This window comes from Vulpes vulpes, chromosome 2 (genome assembly GCF_048418805.1).
Source record: "Vulpes vulpes isolate BD-2025 chromosome 2, VulVul3, whole genome shotgun sequence".
NCBI classification, from domain to species: Eukaryota; Metazoa; Chordata; class Mammalia; order Carnivora; family Canidae; genus Vulpes; species Vulpes vulpes.
Window position 1 is genome coordinate 163,101,846 of NC_132781.1, and position 21,567 is coordinate 163,123,412.

The following is a 21,567-nucleotide window of genomic DNA, read 5'->3' on the forward strand; positions in this document are numbered from 1 at the left end:
CAGACTGTGTAGCGATGGGGACCAAGGAGCGCGTTTCCATATTCCAAGACGCCAGATGGAGTTAGCCCACAGGACAGCCACCCGGGAGGCCAGGAGTTGGGTTTGTTTGAGCTGGAACCCTGGCATTGCGACGGGGGCGGGCGGGGGGCGGGGGGTCAAAATCCAGCACTCGCTGGAGTCACCTGGACAGGTGAGAACAATCCTGCAGCCCCGCACCTCGGGCCTACAGATTGCAATTTAGCTGGTTGGCATCCCAGGCATTGAAAACTTTAAAAGTCACCTCTGAGGGGATCCCGGGGTGGCTCAGCGGTTTGGCACCTGCCTTCGGCCCAGGGTGTGATCCTAGAGACCCGGGATCGAGTCCCACGTCGGGCTCCCGGCATGGGACCTGTCTTCTGCCTGTCTCTGCCTGTCTCTGCCTCTCCCTCTCTCAGTGTCTTTCATGAACAAATGAATAAAATCTTTAAAACAATAAAAAAAAATAAATAAAAGCCACCTCTGAGGGACACCAGGGGGGCTTAGTGGTTGAGCACCTGCCTTTGGCCCAGGGCGTGACCCCAGGGTCCTGGGATCGAGTTCTGCACCGGGCTCCCCGCAAGGGAGTCTGCTTCTTCCTCTGCCTGGGTCTCTGCCTCTCTCTCGGTCTCTTATGAATAAATAAAATCTTAAAAAAGAAAAAAGCCACCTCCGAGAGCCACTGGTCTAGATGTGTCTCCTCAAAGTGTGGTCTGCAGTCCCTGGGGCTTGGGAGAAATGCAGCTGCTCAGCCACCCCCACAACCTCCTGAGTCAGAACCTGCATTTTAACAAGCTCCCTGGGGCGTCCAGGCAATCAGTCCACTGAGGTCGGGGCGAGGGGCTGGGGACACCCTGGGCAGGTGCCAGGTGCCAGGCTAAGGCCGTTCGTAGGAGAAGCCTGGCTCTGCAGCTGGGACGAGGACAACGCAAGAGGCTCTCGGGAGCAAAGGTCCGAAACCACTGGCCTGAGAGTCGTTGCACTTCGTTCAAATGGAGACGCTGGGGGCTGGGTGGGGGGGCGGGGACTCGCAGCTAACAGGTAGTATTTTCACTTGCTCTTCCCTCTGACCACGTGACAAGGGTTCCTGTGCCCTCTCTCTGGCTGGGGGGACAGCAGCACAGGCAGGTTAGGTAACTTGGGTCACACAGAGGCATGACGGGGGTGACCAGACTCACAGGGACCTGCTCAGACCTGAAGGCCGCCTCCCAGCACACGGGTCGCCCTTCCCTCTCCAGGCCGCGCGCCCCCGCTGGCTCGGGATCGGCTGCCGTGTCTCCCGAGGACGGAGGGCCGCCCTGCCTCGCGGGGCTTTCATGCCAGGATCTGAGGTCTTCAGAGGCCATTAGTTCCCCAAACCTGTTTGGCTTGAACTGCAAACACCAGCATGTGACAGCTCAGAACACAACCCAGGCACCAGGAAGGCTGGCCCGGCCCGCGGCGACCTGAGCCAAGGCAGCTGCCAGCGGGGAGATCCTGCCGGGCGCCGTCTGTCTGTCCGTCCGTCCGTCCCCGCCAGGCTGGGAGGGGGCCGGGGCCCTTCACGCTCAGCGCCGCCACCACTCGCTCAGGTCACGTGGCAGGTGTCCTGCGGGAGCAGCGAGGGGACGCAGTGGCCTCACTGCTCATTTGGGGGACGCTAAAATGGGAGGGGGCGCAGGGCAAAGGGAAGCCCCACAGACCTGGGACGAGGAGCCGTGCGAGGCGGGCGCCCCTCGGGGGAGATGGGACTCAGGCCCCAGGGGCCCGGTCCGCGTTCACTCCTCACCCGCCCACCGCTCTGCCACCAAGCCCGGCTCAGGAGGTGCTTGGAGAATGTTCCTGAACAAGTACAGGGCGAACCTGGAGCCCAGACCCCCAAACATGCCCAAGGACACTGCCCGAAGACCAAATCATCCCAGGAAGGAACTTCCCGGAAGGGTTCTCTCGCTGCCAGGCCCCCCCAAACCATGCGGCCAGCGCCCACTTTGACAATGATGTGACGCGATGCCACAGGCCTCGGGCCTCCCCGACAGACACTCTCCTGCTCCCCACGGCCCTGGGGGCAGACGCTCCGGTGCGGAGGCTTCAGGCCAGCAGGGAACTGCCGCTGCCCCAGACGAGCCCCGCTCAGGCCCAGGCAGCCCCAGTGGGACCCAGCGGGACCCAGCAGCCCCAGCAGGTCCCGCAGAGGAACCGTCCCCCTAGGCGGGCACCTCTCCGGGCCCTCTGCTCCGGCCACCACCCAGCTCCAGCACACCCCAAGCGCCGGCCCCTCTCCCCTCACTGAGCACAAACAGGCGGCTAACACCTAGGGAAACACAGGAAACATCTAAGACCAGGACGGGGGCCAAAAGGAAACACGAGCAAACACGTGTGTCCAGACCAACACACACAAAGCAGATTCCCCGGAGGCCGGCACGAAGAGTTCCTTGAAATGGTGAAACTCTGCAAAGATGCTAAGTCTTAATTATCGGGACCGTTCGAGGTTGACAGGCACCAAAAAAAAGAGCAAGTCACTTCCCGGGACAAAGCCTGGCAGGGTGTGAAGGCGGGCACCGGGGCTCTATCTGGCCTGCTAATGGGCCTTCTAGGTCCCGACGTCTGCTGCCCATCCCACGACACCAAGAATAGGCGCTGCCTCCGGGAGGAGCCCGCGGGAGTCGGGGCGCCTCTGCCACCGCGCATCTCGAGCGGCTCGTCTCCGGAGGCCCCCGCACGAACGGGGCGTCGTCAGCAACCCGGACGCTGCCCCGAGGGCAGGGGTGCCGCGGACTGCGGGCCGGAGACCTCCCGTGCAGAGGGCGCGGGGGCCTGGGTGGCTGAGTCCGCTGGGGCAGTCCGCCCCCCACCCCCCGCCTCCCCCAAGCCCCCACCCCCCGTTTCCGGCTGACTCAGACGGGTGTAGCGTGGAGGGCGGGACAGTTCACCCTGTTTCACAGACGGGTCGCCCAGGTCTGGAGGTGCCCTGGGCCGTGGACCCGGGCCACCCGGCACCCCCTGCGCTGCCTGGTGAACCGCTCACGCCCCATGGGGAGGCTACCCCCGGGGGGACAGACCCCGGCCCAGCCTCATCACTGGGGACCCGCAGCCGGCCGGTGGCACATGCGGAGCGCAAACCTTCCTAACGGGTCCCCCCAACCAAGGCTGGTGTCGGCATAACCCCCGCGTCACGGCAGCCACCAGCCCGTCCCTCCTGCGCCTGACTTGGAACCACAAACTCAGTCTTGACGAGGCCTCTGTGAGACGGGCACCACGACGTCTTACGCACGAGGAGCCAAGGCACAGAGTGGCCCGGCAGCTTGCCCGACAACGCGACGCTGCAAGAGGCAGGGTCAAAGGGGAGCCACTCCCCGCCAGAGCACCGTGTGCGGCCGCGTCCCTGCAGGATCCCGAGCTTTAACGTGCGGACGGGGCGGCACAGGCTCCCAAGAGGAGGACGCGGGCGGTCACCTCCCCCCAGCCTACTGCCCCCGTTGATCGCTGATCGGGTAACTACTGATTAACTGCCTGTCCGTGCCCGGCACCGTGGGGCAGTGGGGGGCGGGCAGACGCGCTCTCTGAAGGCACAAGACTGCAAGGGGACGGCCTTGATCCACGCTAAGCTTCCGCGACGGCCCTTCAAAGCACCACAAAGGAAAAAAAAATGTTACTTTAGCCATATACAGGCGCCTGGGTGGTTCAGTCGGTTAAGTGACCGCCTTGGGCTCAGGCCGTGACCTCGGGGTCCTGGTATCGAGCCCCGCATCGAGCTCCCCGCGTGGCCGAGAGTCTGCTTCTCCTTCCTCTCTTGCACGTGAGCGTGCACGCTCCCTCTGTCAAATAAATACAACCTTTAAAAAAAAAAACTTTTTTTTTTTATTTTTAAAAAATCAGCCCTATGAATCAACGTGTCCTGAATTTTGATTTAGTATAATCTTTGGGAGTCGGGGTCCCCACTCTGCACGTGTACGTGTGCTGCCGTGCGCCCTCGTGGGGAGATGCCCTCGAGACTCACGAAGGCGTGCCAGTGCCGGCCTTCCCCTCCGCACACCAAACAAAACCAGACGCTCCGCTGATTATCAGTATTCATCAGTCAAGCACCTGGCACATACCTGGCCCGCGCTAGGCCCTGGGGACACAGCAGTCAACCAGACAGACCTGGTCTCTGCCCCCACGGGGCACGTGTTCCAGAAGGGGAAGGTCATTATCTGTATAATGTAGAAGTAAATACGCAATTGCAAAGTGTGAAAAACAGACGACACCAGAGCTCAGACCGAGGGAACGGACCCCAGCAAGCTCTGCAAGCACACCCGGAGACTCGGGCTCTGGGGCACATACGAAACACAGTTCAGGACTCGCTTCTCTTCACCACGCTGCCTTTTGCTTTATTTTACGGGGTAGGGAAGGACGAGCAAGCGTAGAAGGCATAACCTACTTTATAACCCCCGGAGGAAAGAGACAGGACTGCCCTGCAGAGGTCCGAAAGTCTGGCCCCGAAGGCCACTCCTCCGGGAGCGGGGCTGGGGCCAGGGCTGTTACTACCGGTTCTCACCCCCAAGCCTCTCCTGTCCTCCTGGTGCACCTGAGCCTCAAGACGGGCGCTGCACCCGGGGATGTGGGCACTTGGCAAGCAGAACAAGACTGGGGTAGGAAGTCCTCCGGTCTGTGCCCTGGGCCTTCTCTGAACTGCGAACAACACACCTGGTTATGCGGGGCTCTTCGGCTCCTTGGAAGCAGCAGCTCTGCCGGTCTGTGAGTGGCCGAGGTCGTTCCAACGGGGTCACCCTTGGCTTGCTGGATTCCGACAGAGACAGCCCTGGAGGAGCAGCAGGGGAGCTGGGGATGGGTGTGGTGGGAAGTCAGGGGGAGGAGTCAGGGGGCACTGCCGGGCCCCTGCTCAGTACCTGCTCAGTAGGCGCAGAGGCAGAGGCAGAGGCAGAGGCGAGCTGGGGCCCAGAGGAGAGCCTGAGAGCTGGGGGGCGGGGACGGGGAACAGGGAGAGGGGAGCAGGGAGCAGGGAGCGCCTCCCCAGGTGCAGGGCCGGGCCTGCAGCACACCAAGCCGGGTCTGAACCCACCGCCACCGTCAGATGCCACGTCGGCCCCTGCACATCCTCACTCAGCCCTCAACACCTCCAGGCTCCCCTCCCCACGCCCTCAACACTGGAGCGCCCCCAGCATCGATTCGATTCCCGATTCCCGAGTCTCCTCTTCATCTAGGCTCGCTCTCTGGGGCCTCCAATCTCGAGGTCTTCAACACTGCGTAGCGGGGACGCCCCAATTGACGCTTCCAGCTGGGTCCTGCCGTCTGAACTTCACAGTCTATCCCCCGTCTCCCCTTCAGGGCCTCACAGCCTCTCCAACGTCCTAGGTTCAAACCTGAGTTGCCGGCACACACGAGCCACACAATCCGCCTCTGATTAGGTGAGTCTTCCCCTCATCCCTTAATGGCAAAGCAAAAGGCACCCGGACGCCGCAAGCACAGTAAGAAAACCCCCAACCCCGTCGTCCTCCTTAACTGCTCCAGTCCCCACCCAATCCTCAGCAAACCTCGCGGCTCTGCTTCCAACACAGGCCCAGGATCCCGCTGCTGCGCGTCCCCGGCTGCCACACTCCCGTCCAGCCTCCGTCGCTCCCCCGGTCACTGTGTTCCCTTCCTAGTATTTTCTACTCATGGCTCCTTCCAGCTGATCGTGAACAGATGAGCAAGAGTCAGTCTCTCAGAAGGCCCGTCCCCCCACGCTACTCCTCCCCTCGCGGCCCTCGGGCTTCCACGCGCTCGGAGTACAAGGGGAGTCCTTACGATGGCAGTAGCGGCCCCTGGTCCCCTCCCTGACCTCACCCCCCTTGTCCCCCTCCAGCCAAGCCGGCTTCCCCAGGGTTCCCTGGGCGAGCCGGGGATACTTCTGCCTCAGGACCTTTGCACTTGTTATTCCTTCTGCCAAGCGCTTTCCACCCTGGGTCCCCGGGCTTGCTTCCTCCCCCACTTCCAAGTCTTTGTTTACATGTTCCCCTTTTCGGCCTGGCTTTCTCGGGCTCCCTCGTTTTAAATAGCAGCCCCCCATCGGACTTCAGATCTCTTTCCCCCTTCCCTGTTTCACGTGTCTCCACAGCACTCAGCAGCTGACACTCGGTGTAGCCCCTGCTTGTTCACGGTCTGTCCCCCCCGCCCTCCGCCCCCAGAACGTGAGTTTGGGGCGCTGCTACACCCTCAGCAGTGCCCGCCCCCCGCGCCCTACGTCCGCCCGACCGGACGGGTAAGGGCAGGATGGGACGAAGCCCCGAGGCCGCAGCGACGGCCCCAGCTGGCGCACGCCCCTCACGCACTGGCCGCGGCTTCCGGGAGCCCACGTGCCTCATAAAGCAACCTGAGCGCAAAGCCTTCCGGGCGCCACGCGCCTCTTAACCGGATCCGAGGGGGTTTAGGCAAACGGCCAGGAGCCTTTCTCACCTGGCCGGGTCCGCACCAACAGCTCCAGCTCGGGGTCTGTCGGCCTGGATACGACGGAGGCACGGGCGTCAGTAACAGGTCCGAGCGCCGTCAACAGGCCCGGGGACCAGTACGGCCACACAGGGTGGCCACGGGCTGTCCCTGCAGGTGTTGGGCTGGGTCGGAGGGCCGGTGGCGCGGCGACGCACGGGCACCGGGACACTGCACAGCAGGTCACCTGCCGATCCCGACAGTGGACCCAAAGGAGAACTCCTAACTCCGGCCGAGACTCATCCGAGCGGCTGATAAACCAAGGATTTCCAAGCCCCGCCCTGGAGCTGATGGTTTAGTCGGTTGGGAACGTTAAGGACGCGGCCCAGGTGGGTAGTGACGCAGGTGACCCACGAAGGGGCTGGGCCGGGGAGGGAGATCCTAACTCGGGCCCCTTCACGCACCTGGGAACACCGGAGCAACACGGTAGCAGGGCCATACACGCGGGGCCAACGCCCCCGGCCCCGCTGCACCACACCACACAACTCGGGACGTCGCCTCCGTAAAACACCTGCCGTCAGCTGGCACTAGCGGGCTGCAGGGTAACCGTCCCAGTCCCAGAGGACACGCGTGCCGGTGACGGGACGGAGTCACACAGCCAACAGCACCAACTCCAAGCACGACGCCTGGCAGCGGTTGACGGAGATGCGCCACAACGGTCGGTCCCAGGGCGTCCGGCTCTGGGTTTCGGCTCAGGTCAGGATCTGCGAGGGCTGGAAGGCTGATCGGGCGTGGGGCTCCGTGCCGCGTGGAGGCTGCTTGATTCCCCCCACACAGGCTCTCCCTGAGTTGGATCCTACGTCGAGGCGGCTAACGCAGGCTTTCCCAAACATGCCAGGACAGTCACCCCAGAGAGTCTCACTAGGAGCCTGAGCCACGGACAGGGGCTGGGGCGCCTGGGTGGCCCGGGGGGTTACGTGCGCTCTGGCTCAGGTCCTGCGGAGCTGGGATCGAGCCCCAGGGCAGGCTTTCTGCTCGGCCGGGCAGGGGCCTGCGGCTTCTCCCTCTCCCTCCTGCCCCCCTGCTCCTGCTCACGTGCACGCTTTGTCTCAAATAAAATCTAACAACAACAATAACAAAAAAGGAGCATAAAACACCTACAGACCGTGCACTGGTGATTAGAGCGGTTCTGAGAAGCTTCTGGAGCGAGACCCGGAAACGGGAAAGCCGCCGCGCAGGTTCCACAGGGCACGCCCAGTAGGGAGGTGAGCCGGGAGGTGAGCCGTGCAGACACAGGGCAGGCTTCGGGCGGAGAGGACAGACATCCTGCCGCAGACGGGCGCCGACCAGGGCCACCGCAGGCCCCCGGCTGCACCCTCCTCCCATGAGTCCCTCCTGACGCCCTCGGGCTTCAGGAGCTGGAGGAGACCAGTGCTCCCTCTGCCTGTGGCGCCTAACGCTCTCCGATCGTCAGGCCGGCCGTCCAGCCCCGTCCAGGCCCGTCCAACCCCCTCCAGGCCCGTCCAACCCCGTCCAGCCCCGTCCAGGCCCGTCCAACCCCGTCCAGCCCCGTCCAGCCCCGTCCAGGCCCGTCCAACCCCGTCCAGCCCCGTCCAGCCCCGTCCAGGCCCGTCCAACCCCGTCCAGCCCCGTCCAGCCCCGTCCAGGCCCGTCCAGTCCCGTCCAACCCCGTCCAGCCCCGTCCAACCCCGTCCAGCCCCGTCCAGCCCCGTCCAGCCCCGTCCAGGCCCGTCCAGGCCTGTTCAGCCCCGTTCAGCCCCGCCCAACCCCGTCCCTTGGCAGCGCCGAGCCAAGGGCCAGGGCCTGTGTGAGCGGGCCGGCAACTCGGGCCAGAACCCCCAGGCTGCACACTAGCGGCTCCACTGCCAGGGGGGCGCCCGGGCCGGGTCAGGCCTGCACCCCTTCGTCCGCACCGCACGCCTGCAGGTGATGAACAGAAGCACATCGGGGGCACAAGGAGCGCAGGACGGACGGGACCAGATGGAACCAAATGGGATGGGACGGTGGGGACCCTGCCCACCTGAAGACCTCTGAAGGCAGCGCTTCCGCCGCGGAGCAGGGGCTGAAGGGAAGGGGAGGTGGTGTCCCCACGAGTTTCTCAGAGCAGCATAGGGGGGGGGGCCAGCCCCAGCACCGCCATCCCCTCCTGCCTCGCCTCGGAGGCAGACCCCGGGCCCTCAGCCGCCCCCCCACAGCGCGGCCCCCGGAACACACGGGAACCCACTGCCCACGGACGCCCGGGAGGATCCCCGCGCTAAGGGAGAGCAGGTCTGACCAAGCTGGGACCTGCTGCCCCTCCTGACAAAGCTGCACAGACGGACGGGGCGCCAGCGCAGGGCCGACACCAGGCCGACACCAGCCCGCAGGCCTGTCCCCAAGGACACCCGAGACGCAGCAGACCTGGGCCTCCCACGGGTGTTGGCCCCCCCAGCCTCGCGGGCGCGTCCACTGCACACGCGCAGCCGGAGGAAGTCCGGTCCCCTCCCTGCTTCTTCAGTCGGGCCACTGGGCAGGGCCTTGGCTCCCAGGCCTGCGGGAAGGAGGAGGAGGGACCCTGATGGGGACGGGCCGCACACTGTGACCTGGGGCAAAGCGCCCCACCCCGGGCCACGCGGCCCCTCCTGTAAAATGGGAGAACACCGAAGTATTTACTTCCCGGGCTCCTCTGACGCTCCCACGGGGAAGGCGAGGAGCCCTGAGCGCGGGGGCTGGCGGCGGGCATTCCCACAGCGGTGCTTCAGTTTCCTTGGCTAGGTCTCCCCGATTTTACGGAGCTAATGAAGGTCGTCTTCTGAACCCGGCCTTTAAAAATGTCTTTTTTTTTTTTTAAAGATTTTATTTATGTATTCGTGAGACAGAGAGAGAGAGAGAGAGGCAGACACAGGCAGAGGGAGAAGCAGGCTCCACGCAGGGAGCCCGACGCGGGACTCGATCCCGGGACCCTGGGGTCACGCCTTGGGCAGAAGGCAGATGCTAAACCGCTGAGCCACCCAGGGATCCCTAAAAATGTCCGTTTTGGGTTTGAAATTCAAAACCAAGAACACCGTGTGGTGAAAAATCGTAAGCAGCTCTTTCCTCTGATTTGGAAAACGGCTTGTCCTGCTCTATGCAAGCTCCTCGTCGTTTCTGCCGCGTGCCAGTGCCCGACCTGGAAAGGGCGCCGCTCGGGCCGGGCCCAGACTCCGCCAAGGCCCCTGGGGTCGGAGGCAGGACCAGCAGCTCCTCACCACCTCCGGGCAGAGGCAGGGCACACTCAAGCAATGTTCCAGCTGCCACGGCCTGTGCCGTCACACAAGATTTCCTGCGTGGCTCTGAGCACCGGCCACAACCTTCAGTCAGATTCAAACGGACACCCACGTGGCCACGACTGTTTACGAAGCACCGTGCTACGGCAGGCAGCGTCTGTGACCCCCACACGCTCAGCTCTTGTCTTACGAGCAGGTAAGTAATAAAGCCAGGATTCAGAGATTTTATTCAGCCAACGAGGATTTATTGAGCAGCTACTGCATGCCAGGCACGGTGGCAGATGCTGGAAATGCAGCCGTGAACAACACAAAAGTCCTTCCTCCCGGGCAGACCGTTCACTTTAGGAAGGGAGACATTTAGGAAACACACAGAGCGGTAACAGAACGTCCGGGGAGGTCAGTGCCCCCCAAAACAGGAGGGCAGAGTAAGGAGACGGAGAGAGCCAAGGACAGTATTTCTAATTGGGACGATGGCCAGGGAAGGCTTCTTGGAGGAGGTGACAGCTGCTCAGCAGCTCCAGGGCCGGAGCCAATCAACACCTTTCCCAACCTCCCACTGCCTGTAACGAAATCACAGCGAAGGGGCACCTGGCTGGTTCAGCGGTGCCGGGTCTGCCTCCAGCTCAGGGCGTGATCCCGGGGTCCTGGGGGGTCCTGGGGTCGAGTCCCACATCAGGCTCCCTGCAGAGAGCCTGCTTCTCCTCCCTCTGCCTCTCTCTGTGTGTCCTCTGAATAAATAAAACCTTTTATTAAAAAAAAAAAAAACCCACAGCGAAACCTCAAGACCAGGCCACTGCTGGCCTATAGCACAGTGTCCCTCACAGAGGACCAGAGGCCGTTGGAAAGTTCTCAATCTTGAATCCCTTCCCTGCGTGGTCCTGGCCAGCCACCCTGGGCTGAAGCACATGGCCCACGTGGGGCTCCCAGGAGGGAAGGGGCCTGCCCGGGAAGGCTTCGGGGGTTTCTAAGATTCTGACACAAGCTCTCATCTCACCAAAGGTAATAACCATCTGTTCTGGGAAACTAACAGAAAGTGATGTTTGTCAGCTGTCACGAAGGAATCCTCTTCTTCCACGGCCTTTAAAAGCACGAGCAGCTCACTTTTTCTCTCTCAAATGAATGAAAATTTTAATAAAGATTCTATTTATTTATTCCTGAGAGACACAGAGAGAGAGGCAGAGACCCAGGCAGAGGGAGAAGCAGGCTCCATGCAGGGAGCCCGATGTGGGACTCGATCTTGGGACCCTGGGGTCACACCCTGAGCCAAAGGCATTCAATCACTGAGCCCCCCAGGTGCCCCCAAACAAATAAATCTTAAAAAAAAAAAAAAAAAAAACAGTCGGTTAAGCATCCGATTCAGTTTCAGCTCAGGTCATGATCTCAGGGTCATGACCTCCGAGTCTTGAGATGGAGCCCCACATCGGGCTCTGTGCTGAGCATGGAGCCTGCTTAAGATTCTCTCCCTCCCTTTCCCTCTGCCCCTCTCCCCCAGCTGGCTCGCAAATAAGTCAAGCTTTAAATAAATAAAAATAAAAGCAGTTTTTCTTCAGGAGCCTCTTCCAAAAGTTCCACGAGGATCATCATCATGCACGTCCTGCCCTCGCACCCCGGGGTGGTTACCAGGACGTGAGCTTCCTTAGCAGGGCGGGGAGAACTCACCACCGAACCCCTATACCGAGCACACACACCCCCATGTCCCCACGTCCCTCGACCCAGCCACCTGCAGGCGGGGCAGCCCGGGCTCAGCCAGCGGCAGGCCCACCTCGGCTGTAAGTGGTATCCAGGGGGATAAGGACCCAGCACAGGAGGGCTCGAGGCCAATGTTTACTCCCACTGTGCTATCCAACCCTGCAACCAACCCCCGTCTTGGGGCGATGACATCACCACTGGTCACGCGGGAGACACCACAGCTGTGTAAAACCCAGGGGGAGGGCACGGTGAAGCGGGTGGTGTCACTTGGTCGAGACGGTGGCATCACATGGCCGGCCTGCGGTCTCCGCTTACAGCTCCGGGACACGATCCAGGTGTCGCTGCCCCTCACCCTGGGCCCACGTATCTGTACACGAGGATGCTAACTCCCCCACGTGGTGAGAGCTGCAGGGCAGGGTGAGCCTGCAAAGCACTCAGGACGGGGCGGCACGCAAGTTCGGCCGGGAGCACCCCCCAGCCGGCTCCCCCGCGGCGGCCGGCTGCACCCCAGGGCCCTCTCGGGGCCCAGCGCGCGGGGTAGAGGCCATCAGACCTGCAGCCCGACGCCTCCGTGACCCACACCGGCCGTTAAAAAGGTTTTCTGAATGGCTGACCCACTGAAACACTAGAGGAGAATGTGCCCAAATTCGCAAGTCCAATAATAGCTTGGAAATAGAAGCCATCTGAAAATGTTCCTAAACTCGAGCTGGGCTGGCAAGGTTTGGATGTGATTATAAAAAGCAAGCGAGAGGAGAATGTTACTGCAGGGGAAAATCGAATCCATATGAGCCTCAAATAACTCCATTCCAACAAAGAGTATTAAAATAGTCTATTCTGGGCAATTATTAAATACTAAAACAAACACAATTACTTTACACTGAAATTCTTACTTTTAAATTAAAAATTAAAATTGCCACAACTGTATCCTAAGGCCTCAAATCCCCTTTGGTTATTAACTTCCCTGAACAACGGATGCCTGGTCTTTTTTTTTTTTTTTTTTTTAATGATTCGTATTTAAAATTGGCACTTAGATTTAACGCTAAGACTTGGTAGTTATCCAAGCACGATTCCAGATCATACCGTAGGTGCCCGTCTAACCTTGGGTGGACACGGAAATATGCTTATCTGGGACGTGTCCTGACTCCGGGCATAAGCCCACACTTTAAAATCCATCCAGACCTTTCTCTCATCACTGAAATGCCCCCTCATCAGGCGGGTGTTTCGTCTGGCTTCCTGCGGCGGGTGACTAGCGGGACACGGGAAGGCACATTTAGGCACTAACGTCTTCCGTAACATACTTTGATGTTTTCTGGAACATCCATCTGGTTTTTGGGTCACTTTCTACACAAGGCAGCTGAAAAGGAATCCAGCTGTTAGAAGTGAAGCAGAAGACAGGAGCTCGCACAAATGCTATTATCCCAACAGTTCAGCACGTTTTCTCTTATAAAAAAGCATTTCCAAGACCATCTTTGTGGCTCACAACAGAATGCGATTTTTGCAGCGGCTAGTGATTTAATGCAGAGGCATGACGGTTTTCTGCAATTCTTATTCTTAATCCAGAAAGTAAGTAAAACCGACACATACCCCCCAGGCTCTAATCCTATCCTTCAAAAATAAGTACGGGCAGAAACTTAACCCTTTGTTCTGCATGGTGCTGGGGTGGGAAGCCAGGCCCGCCTCAACCATCCTCCTGGGTTCATGCCCGCCAGGGGAAGGCCCCCAAGTGACATCTGACTCCTGATGACCCCCAGGCCCCTTCCTTAGAACCACTTTCAAAATCAAAGGGTATGATTATAACAAGCTTGGTTCCTATTAAAGCACTTTTCTTGATTAAGCAGAATGACCTGCAAAGCCGGTCAGAGCTGGAAGGTCTGCGACAGGGAGAGGCACTATTCCACCGTCAGGGTGAAGCCGGACGCGGGCCTTCGGCCACAGCTCCCGACACAGCAGGAGACTCCCACTGAGCCAGAGAGCCCTGTGCAGATGCAGGGAAGGTACCAAGGCCTGTGTTCTACATCCGGAGGAAATGAAGCTTCAAGAAACCTAGATAAAACTATAAAGACAATCAACAGGATGGCGTAGCTTGGGGGCAGTTCAAACCCCAAGTTGCTACTTGAGAGCGGTGTGACCTCTGTGACAAAATCACTCCCCCTGAGGTCTGTTCCCCCTCCCTGCACATGATACCAGCTTCAAGTTGTTACTGTCAAGAGGCAAGCCTGAAAGACGTTGGCACTGTCCCTCACGCGCAGAAAGCACTTGAGAGCTATGCCAGACTCACGAGGCTTATCGGGCCGTTTCTAAGACCACTTGGAGAGGGAGCAGCACAGGGGCGGGAGGTGGGAGGAAGAGCTGGGGTGCACCCTGTGGCTGGAGGCAGGGGGGAGGCCCGGGCAGTCCCCAAACAGGAGTCTGAGCCATGGAGCCCCAAGAGATGGGTCAATGGGCAGTTTTTTACATTTTTCCCTTTGTTCCATCCACTCAAACCTCATGCTTTGTTCCATCCAATCTTTTGACAATTCTGTCTAAAACGAATTTTAAGTTTTATGGAGGCCTCAACCCACCCCACCCCACCCCAAATCTGGGCCTCGCTCCTACTGTATATTTTTTATCTCCTAGCACTGTGTTCACTTAAAGGTCCTGCCATCTTGTAGGCAAAATCCCAGAAAAGGGTCAAGGCACCAGGAGGGAGGGACCCAACGGGGGCTGTGACCTGGCAATACGGTCTGAGAAAGAAACTGCACAACTCGGCCAGCCTGTCCTCCTCCCCCTCGAGGCCTATCACCTCTTCTTTCCATAAAGTACACATGCCTTTCTTCAAGCCTGGCTTCAGAACGGCCCCTTACACCCCACCTCCCAGGCAACACCCGTCCACCACCCCCCTTCAGAAAAATGGGGCAGACAGCACCTATTCTGGAGTGACTGTAAGCTCAGATGGGAGCGCACGACGCGTTCGTTACCATTTCTCCCACCTCACTTCAGAAAGTCTGCAATGTGCATGGAAATCACCTGGGGCTTTAAACTACAGATTACCCAGGCCTCACCCACGGTCTAATTTAAAAGGATGGTTGTAGGGCTCTGGACCTGGTAGCTTAGCACCTCGCTGGGTTGTCTGAGAACTGGCTGCCCAAGAGGGCAGGGCTGTGGCTAGTCTTTTGACAGCCACACCTGTCGCCCGACCAGCGTGTCAGTCACTGCTGGGTGCCCCCACAGCCCTCCCACCTCCCAAGTCTCTCAGGACGGCTCCATCACTCTCTACACTCTGGAACACACCCTCAACAGTGCTTTAGGACAGTCACTGAAAGAGGAGATCCCAAAGTGGGAGCAGCAAGGGCTGGTGCCACTAGGTAGGGAAGAGGCCACAGGCCACTGGGTCTCTAAAAAGATGACAAGTGGCAAACCACATCCTCTAACCATCACCCTGGGTCTTTAAATGTGGCCTTGGTATCCAAGGCAGCCTTTCACTCACCTGCGCTGCAATCCACTTTCAAGGTCAAGTGCCATTTATATACTTCTTTTATGGGTAGAAGTCAATCCACCTCAAGGTCTGATAGCAAATTAAAATCCACCGAAGTATCAAATGCAGTAAATAAGCTGTCGTTTTGGTAGAGTCACTTTAACCTAAGTATTAAAAAGACTGCAGTCCTCTAGCTCTCCACCCACAAATACGAAGCCAGAGGTATCTTCTTGACCACCCAGCCCGTGGAGAACTGTGACCAAGTGGCATTTTCGGTATGAAGTATAAATAGGGAAGACCACCAAGCAAACCTAAGTTCCACGAGGGCCGGGACTTTTGTCCACTGATGTAACCGAGGCACCCGAATGCGGCCCTGCTATATGGTAGGTGCTCGGTAAGCTCATGTGATTCCGTATAACATCTTGCTTTAGAAAGCACCTGAATCCACCAAATTAAAACAGCCAGCCCAGAGAGGGGTTTGTAATCAGAAACAGTGAGAGGTGCTTCAAAAGAGCAGAAACATAAGGCTTCGATTACTAGCCTTTTGAATTTTTAAAATGTTTGACTCTGTGAAGAGTAAAAGCAACCAGACCAGGGGCAGCTTGCTCCCAGGCAGGATGGGAGTCACAAGACTTGTTGGGACTCTTCCTTCCATTGAGTCAATGTTCGGGTGCCCGTCACGCCCGGGCACTGCTGTCAGCACAGCACCCGGGTCCCCAGGTGAGACCTGGCCCTGCTCGCTCAGTTCAGTGAGATAGTCTGCTAAGTATCCAAACCCAGTAAAAAAGGCCTCCTTCTGGAGGGAAAAACTCAAGAGACCATCTAGTCCATTCGCTGCTTTGGCAGATTGGGAACTAAGATCCAGAAAGTAAAATAACTTGCCCGGGGCAAAGCCACCCACGGCAGGGACAGAGAGGGCACCGGTCAGACACCTGTTCACCGGCACATGGAGGGATGGACAAACGGCGAGTGCACGGGTCACGACGGGAACCCACCTCTCCTTCCCAGAGCCCAGTCAGTGCTCCATCTCACAAGTCCCAGCTTGTCAACAGGGCACTGGAGGAGTTCGGCGCTCCGCTGAGCAGAACATATAAAAACCAAGGATACTGAAAGTCGTTCTGAAGCTGCACGGAGCCCTCACCTCCTCCACGCCCGCCTCCTCCCCCCTGAGTTTCTGTAACACCGGAGAGCTGGAGAGCTGTAAGCCCGAGACAGGACCATCTGGCCAAGGGAGGCTGATCACACCTTCGGCTTCACCACCATCCCCGCGGATGCAGTGACACGCAGAGATCGGAACAAAGTACGAGAATAGCAAGTGCTACTGCGGTGGGCTTTACGAAACTGCTTATATTCAATCGTTTTTAATTTAAAGAACAAAAGCAAAACACAGCAATTCCACAGAAGCCCAATACAAATGTTACAGCTTGTTTCATTCTTGTGGGGATTCTTAAAAAGAAAAACCCCCAAGCTAGAGTAAACTGTTAAGAAATACAGAGGAGGCTGAGACGCCCCCCGCCCCCAACATGAAATTCTTGATTTCCCTCTTAGCACAGTTCACAAGGTACTTCTCAGCACCGTGGCCCCAAGCTGCCCCAAGCTGCCCCAACTGCACGTCTACCCTCTCGGCTACAGAAGCAGTTTAGCAAACATTCAGCGGGTGCCACACGGGGGCAACTGAACGGGGCCGTCTGTCTGGGCGGACTCTACACGCCGCACTTCCTACCACGCCACGCGCAGCCTCAGGCAGCTCCTGCCCGTCCCCTTCCTCTTCCCCAGGGTGGACAAAAGCAGTCCTTTCACAAGGGTTTAGAAAGCGTTTTTATTGGTTACAATTATATAAAAAGTCTCATTTGAATTCCCTCTAGTTACTAAGTGCTTGCTAGCGACAGCATCAAAACTTCTTATACATCTGACAAGCTCCAATGATTTCCTTCAGGCAGGAAGGGGAAGAACAGCAAAGGGCAGTCCTGTCTGTGTAAGGAACCCCTCCCTCCCTCCCTCCCCGCCCCCCGCCTCGCTCTCTCTCTAAGGCTACATTGGTTAAAATCAACGGACAACCTCTTTTGTATGTCAAATTGTAAATTTTAATGTTTTCATTAGAATAGTCTTTGATATCACTCTCCAAGAAGAAACAATAAAGTAACTAACAGCAAACTTCAATACAAGAACACTCTCCAGATTAACAACTCCAACAAAAATGTAAAATGTAAATCACATATAATACAATTGAAGTGTCCAAAACAATTTAAATAATTTTAAATATTTTATTTTTAAACTGCTACAAATGCTTTGTACAACATTTCAACATAAAGTCCCCATAACAGAAATGTAACAAAATGGGAATGGTCGCGAAAGGGTTAAAGTGGCACAAATTCACCAAACAAGCATCAAACTACACATTTTCAGAGGTAGATTACTTTTAAAGTTGAGAAAAAAAAAAAAAAAAAAAAAAAAACCAGCATGAATAAAACCAAGCCATTTTCCACCAACTCAGTCATCGATTAAAGGAAAGGCATAGAATGCACAGAGAAACGACACAGCCACTCGGGAAGAGGCCAATTTGTGGGTTTGTTGCTCTCTCTTAGAGACAGAAGTGTAAAACCTGGCATGTAAATTCATTTATACTTACGTGTAGACATACATCTATAGAGGCCTGTGGTGCATCCTGGGTGCGGATATATATTGCTACATAGTCTCCGATAATACAATAGTTATAAATTAGTGCCAGATAATCATCTGAGAGGATAATGTCCATTTGGATATAGGAACATGACACTGGAAGAAGCATTAAAAAACAGTCCACATCCAATCTGGTTCCCTCTCCATTATGCTGGCAATCTGCTTGTGATACATATTTCAAAAACAAAAAGAACACACAAGCTGAGAGAAGCTAAATGCCTCTCTGTATATAACTCATTTAAAAGAAAGGCATCAAGAGCTGGTGTGTGACCAAAACGTTTTTAGAATGAGTGCATCAGAATCTGTCATCCCTGAAATCTACAGAGAACTACTCATAAACCAGAACTTGCTCTGGCAAGGTTAAGTTCCAAACATTCCTTTCTCTGCCGTGCGAAGACCCGGAGCGGCGCTCAGATCTGAGCCCCCAGTGCCGTGGCGATGGGCCCCAGCAAAGCAGCAGAGACCCGAGCCTAAGCAGGGCAACGAGAAGCCTGCGTCAGTCCTGCGTTAGGATTTTTGAGTCAGCTTCAACTGGTCTTGCAAGCGTGGGAGATCTCACATCCTTGGCTGTAGTGCTTATCCTAAGTTGAACATGCAGTATCTTTATTTAGCCAATTAAAGGTTTGCTTTTGGGGGGCTTTCTATAGGAAGCTCCTAGAAAATAAGGTAACTAAAGATGAATGGCAACATAACCTCACCTGACATGACCTGACCGTGGTAACTGAACGGTGCAAAGACCGTTCAACGAATGTCGTTAGGACAGCTGACAGAATGACTCTGAAGGTGCACGGGAACTTGGGTAGCCTACTCGAGAGAGGCCGGGACAGACCACGAGCAGGTCTCTTTGGAGCGCTGAGTGGCAGAGACAGGTATGTGAAAACAGCATCGCAGCGTTTTTTCAATCAATTCATTCACGGCCAAGGGGAAAACATGGTCTGGTAGTTCCTGCTGCTTCTCCATCTTTAAGTGTTTAACGAGAACACAGTTACTTAAGCTGCTCTAAAAAAAAAGCATTAAAGAATGGAAGAACACCTTGGAATTTACGGAGACCAAAAAGATGGCCAGGGGCGGAGGATGTACCTCTTTCCTGTTGTAGCAGGTGGCAATGAGCCCTCAGCAACAAATCTAACTTCAGTCCCACAGCACGCAGGCGGGCTCTGGCCACTAATTGTGCAAGGTGAGCCCAACACAGGGCAGGGTCCACGGGGGATTGAGAGCTGTCACAGGACAAGCTAAAGACGGGTTAGGTATGCCTGCTGTCCTCCGCTGCCCAGTCCTAAGAAGAGGATGTGGAACACATGCCTTTCTTACACCCTGACTGGCACCATGTCTTGTGCTCCAGGAAATGACCAACTGGCAAAGTCTGCTGAGCCCTCAGCATTCAGTGGGAAACTCTGACTTCATTCACATGGCTTGAGAAACTGTGGAATCCTCAACTGGCATTCCAATGTAAAATGTCTGAGCGCTGCGGACTAGCTCTTAATCACAGTTTGTTATGAAGGAACACGCAGGAAAAGGGATGTGCTGCCAGTTTCGTGCAAGTCCTTGAATATGCAAAGGGCTAAGTAAAGCAAAATCACTGAAAACAAATGCAAAGCAAGTATTTCTAAACATGCACCATGAAATCATCCCTGAATAAAATTTGCAAGCAGAAATATACCGAGAAGGGACGAAGACTACATCTAACACAATTCCTTTCCAGTGTAACACACCCGGCACGGGAGGAGGATGAGGCGGGGTTTCTAAGAGCCCTGCGCTGGACAGTGATGACCAGCCCCACCTTCGGAGGCTGGAGCGCAGGAATCCCAGCCTTAGAACAAATGCACAAGGTGCTACCGACGGCCACAACAAACTCTCTGAAGAACTGCCCCACTCTTGTGTCTGGATAATTAAACTATGATGTCCTATGGAACCTGTTTGTTTCTTTACTTCCCAAATTTTATGGTCACCTGGAAGCAGCACCCCACCCTCCCTCCACCCGCCGACGTCAGACAGACGTCCTTCGTTCAGATGTACCCACAGTACAGTTCCAGTGACCCCTGCTGCCACCATCTACCCGTTAGAAACCACAGCAGTGTTTTCTTATCAGACTCTTCAGTGCTGCCTTTTAGGCCAAATCCATTCCAGCAATGTAGCCCTCTGTTAACTATCAAATAAAATGAAATAATCAAGATTAACTGGAGCAAAAAAGAGAGACACAATTTTATTAGGCACTTTGGTCCTTTGCGGTTTTAAGGGTTCTTCAAAAAGCACTGGATGAGTATAGAGGCTAAGTGAACGAACTTCATAAATGTATAGTTACTCAGAGAGTTTATCTTTATAAGTAATTTTGTATAACCTCAGCCTTGAACTGTATAAATGGGATCCAGTACAAAATAAGTGATTCTTTCATGTAACACTGCAGACAAAAAGGGATGCACACAGTACATTCTAAAGCATTAACCACATAGGAGATGTTTTTTAGTACAGTCAGTGAAAATGATGGCATTTTCCGGTTCTTTAACCTTGAAAAGGAGTCGGTTCAAGAATATCCTGTTGTTGTGGAACTTCGCAAACACAGATGGAGTACAAACAGTTACACTGCTACAGGTAGGCAGCTTGAACAGCTGATATACAGGTGCATATTTTCACCAAGGCTAAGCTCCAAGATGGTATGTATGCATATGTCATGGCCAAAGACCAGATGCTGAACCGGAATTATAGTAACTGCGATTATTTATAGTTCACTTACGAAAGTCGCTTTTTTAAAACGTGACCCTTGATGCCTACAGTAAATCATTCCAATCAGCCTTGGCTAATGATCCTTCTCTTTATTTTTCTTTAGCCAGGACTTAAGGCACACCAGCACCAAGAACTCCACCTTATCAACTGTGCAGTGATAACCGCACCTCCGAGTCCTCGTGACCTCTCCAAACTGCACTCACTCCCCCAGAATTCATTCTAATGGTTTGCCTGAAACATCAGAGTTTTCACTCAAAGTTATAGCCAAGAACGCCAGGAGCTGAGCAGCTCATCACTCTGAAAGGACAAGATTTTAAAGTATTTTGTGGAAATTCTATCTCATGTTGACTATTTCACGTGGGTTTCACCTGTAGGCTTTATTCCAGGAAATAGGAATTCTGAGAATGCACATCACCTCGGGTTGAGTGACTTGAAAAAGTCTGAAAAGTCAATATGACAAATTTAACTATTGCCCTGTGTTTTTAACGTGTCACTGAGAAGAGTTTTTAATACAGGGAAGACACAGAATAAAACACGGAAATCAACCTCTAACCTAAGACGCCATCTTCCGCCATTACTAGGGGAACAAAGGTGAGGACGCATGGGGGCTGACCTGCCCCGGGCTGCCACACCTGCCCCAGGGGCCTGCCAGGCTCTCGCTGTCCCACTGCCAGGCTCTCAGCGCTCCCTCTTCGTCTTTCTTCAGAATCTGGCCTGTCCTGTTTATTTTATCCTACGTCTGGAGACGGGAGTGGGCTGGGGGCGGGGGTAGGGGACATAAGGCATCTTAAAAGGAGTACGGTGTCGTGTTTTTGCTTTAACCAATGAGGCAACTTTTTTCAAATTAAAACACACAAAAAGAAAGCATGAATAATAAAAGCATGCTCAATTACTATAACTACACTCCAGTCACAGAAGTATTAAACAAGATTGCGATGTGGTTTCAACAAACTCGGTGATCCAACCTTAACCATAAAGCAATGATCTATGATCTGGAAATAAAACAAGTGGCACTGAGAAATTACCCAAGATACGGAGGAAGTGTGAGAGGATTTCATCTTTTCACGAGAGGGTACCTTTGAGAGCTTCTCATGGTCTCAAATTCAACTCGCAATTGGCCCTATTCAAGAAACGGTACCACTCGGTGAGTCCTAGGACTGACACAAAAGCTGGGAATTCAGGTCTGAGGCAGCCAAAGCAGTGACCCTTCTTCGTGCCTCCAACCGAACCAACAGCTACTTCCTTTAAACGCTTATGTCAAAATTCTATAGGAAAAAGGAAAAAAACAGCCATTGGGCAAGAATATTGTTTTCTTCCAACCGTCTTCCCCCCCACGCTCGTCAGCTCGGACTTCCTGTGGCC

The 21,567-nt window shown here is 55.6% G+C and overlaps 1 protein-coding gene across 10 annotated transcripts in view; it reads right to left on the reverse strand.

Annotated features, from left to right (window-relative positions):
• The window catches only part of PRDM2 (PR/SET domain 2), a 119,907-nt gene that overhangs the window by 12,171 nt on the left and 86,169 nt on the right, over nt 1-21,567 (reverse strand). For 2 of the 10 annotated variants that reach the window (XM_072751150.1, XM_072751152.1), the window contains one exon: nt 16,867-21,470. The exons of the other annotated variants lie outside the window; for them this stretch is intronic. In XM_072751150.1, coding sequence (XP_072607251.1) covers nt 21,458-21,470 — 13 coding nt within the window. In that variant the 3' untranslated portion in view covers nt 16,867-21,457. Of the gene's footprint in view, nt 1-16,866; nt 21,471-21,567 lie in introns of those variants that run through there. 10 annotated transcript variants of the gene reach the window in all.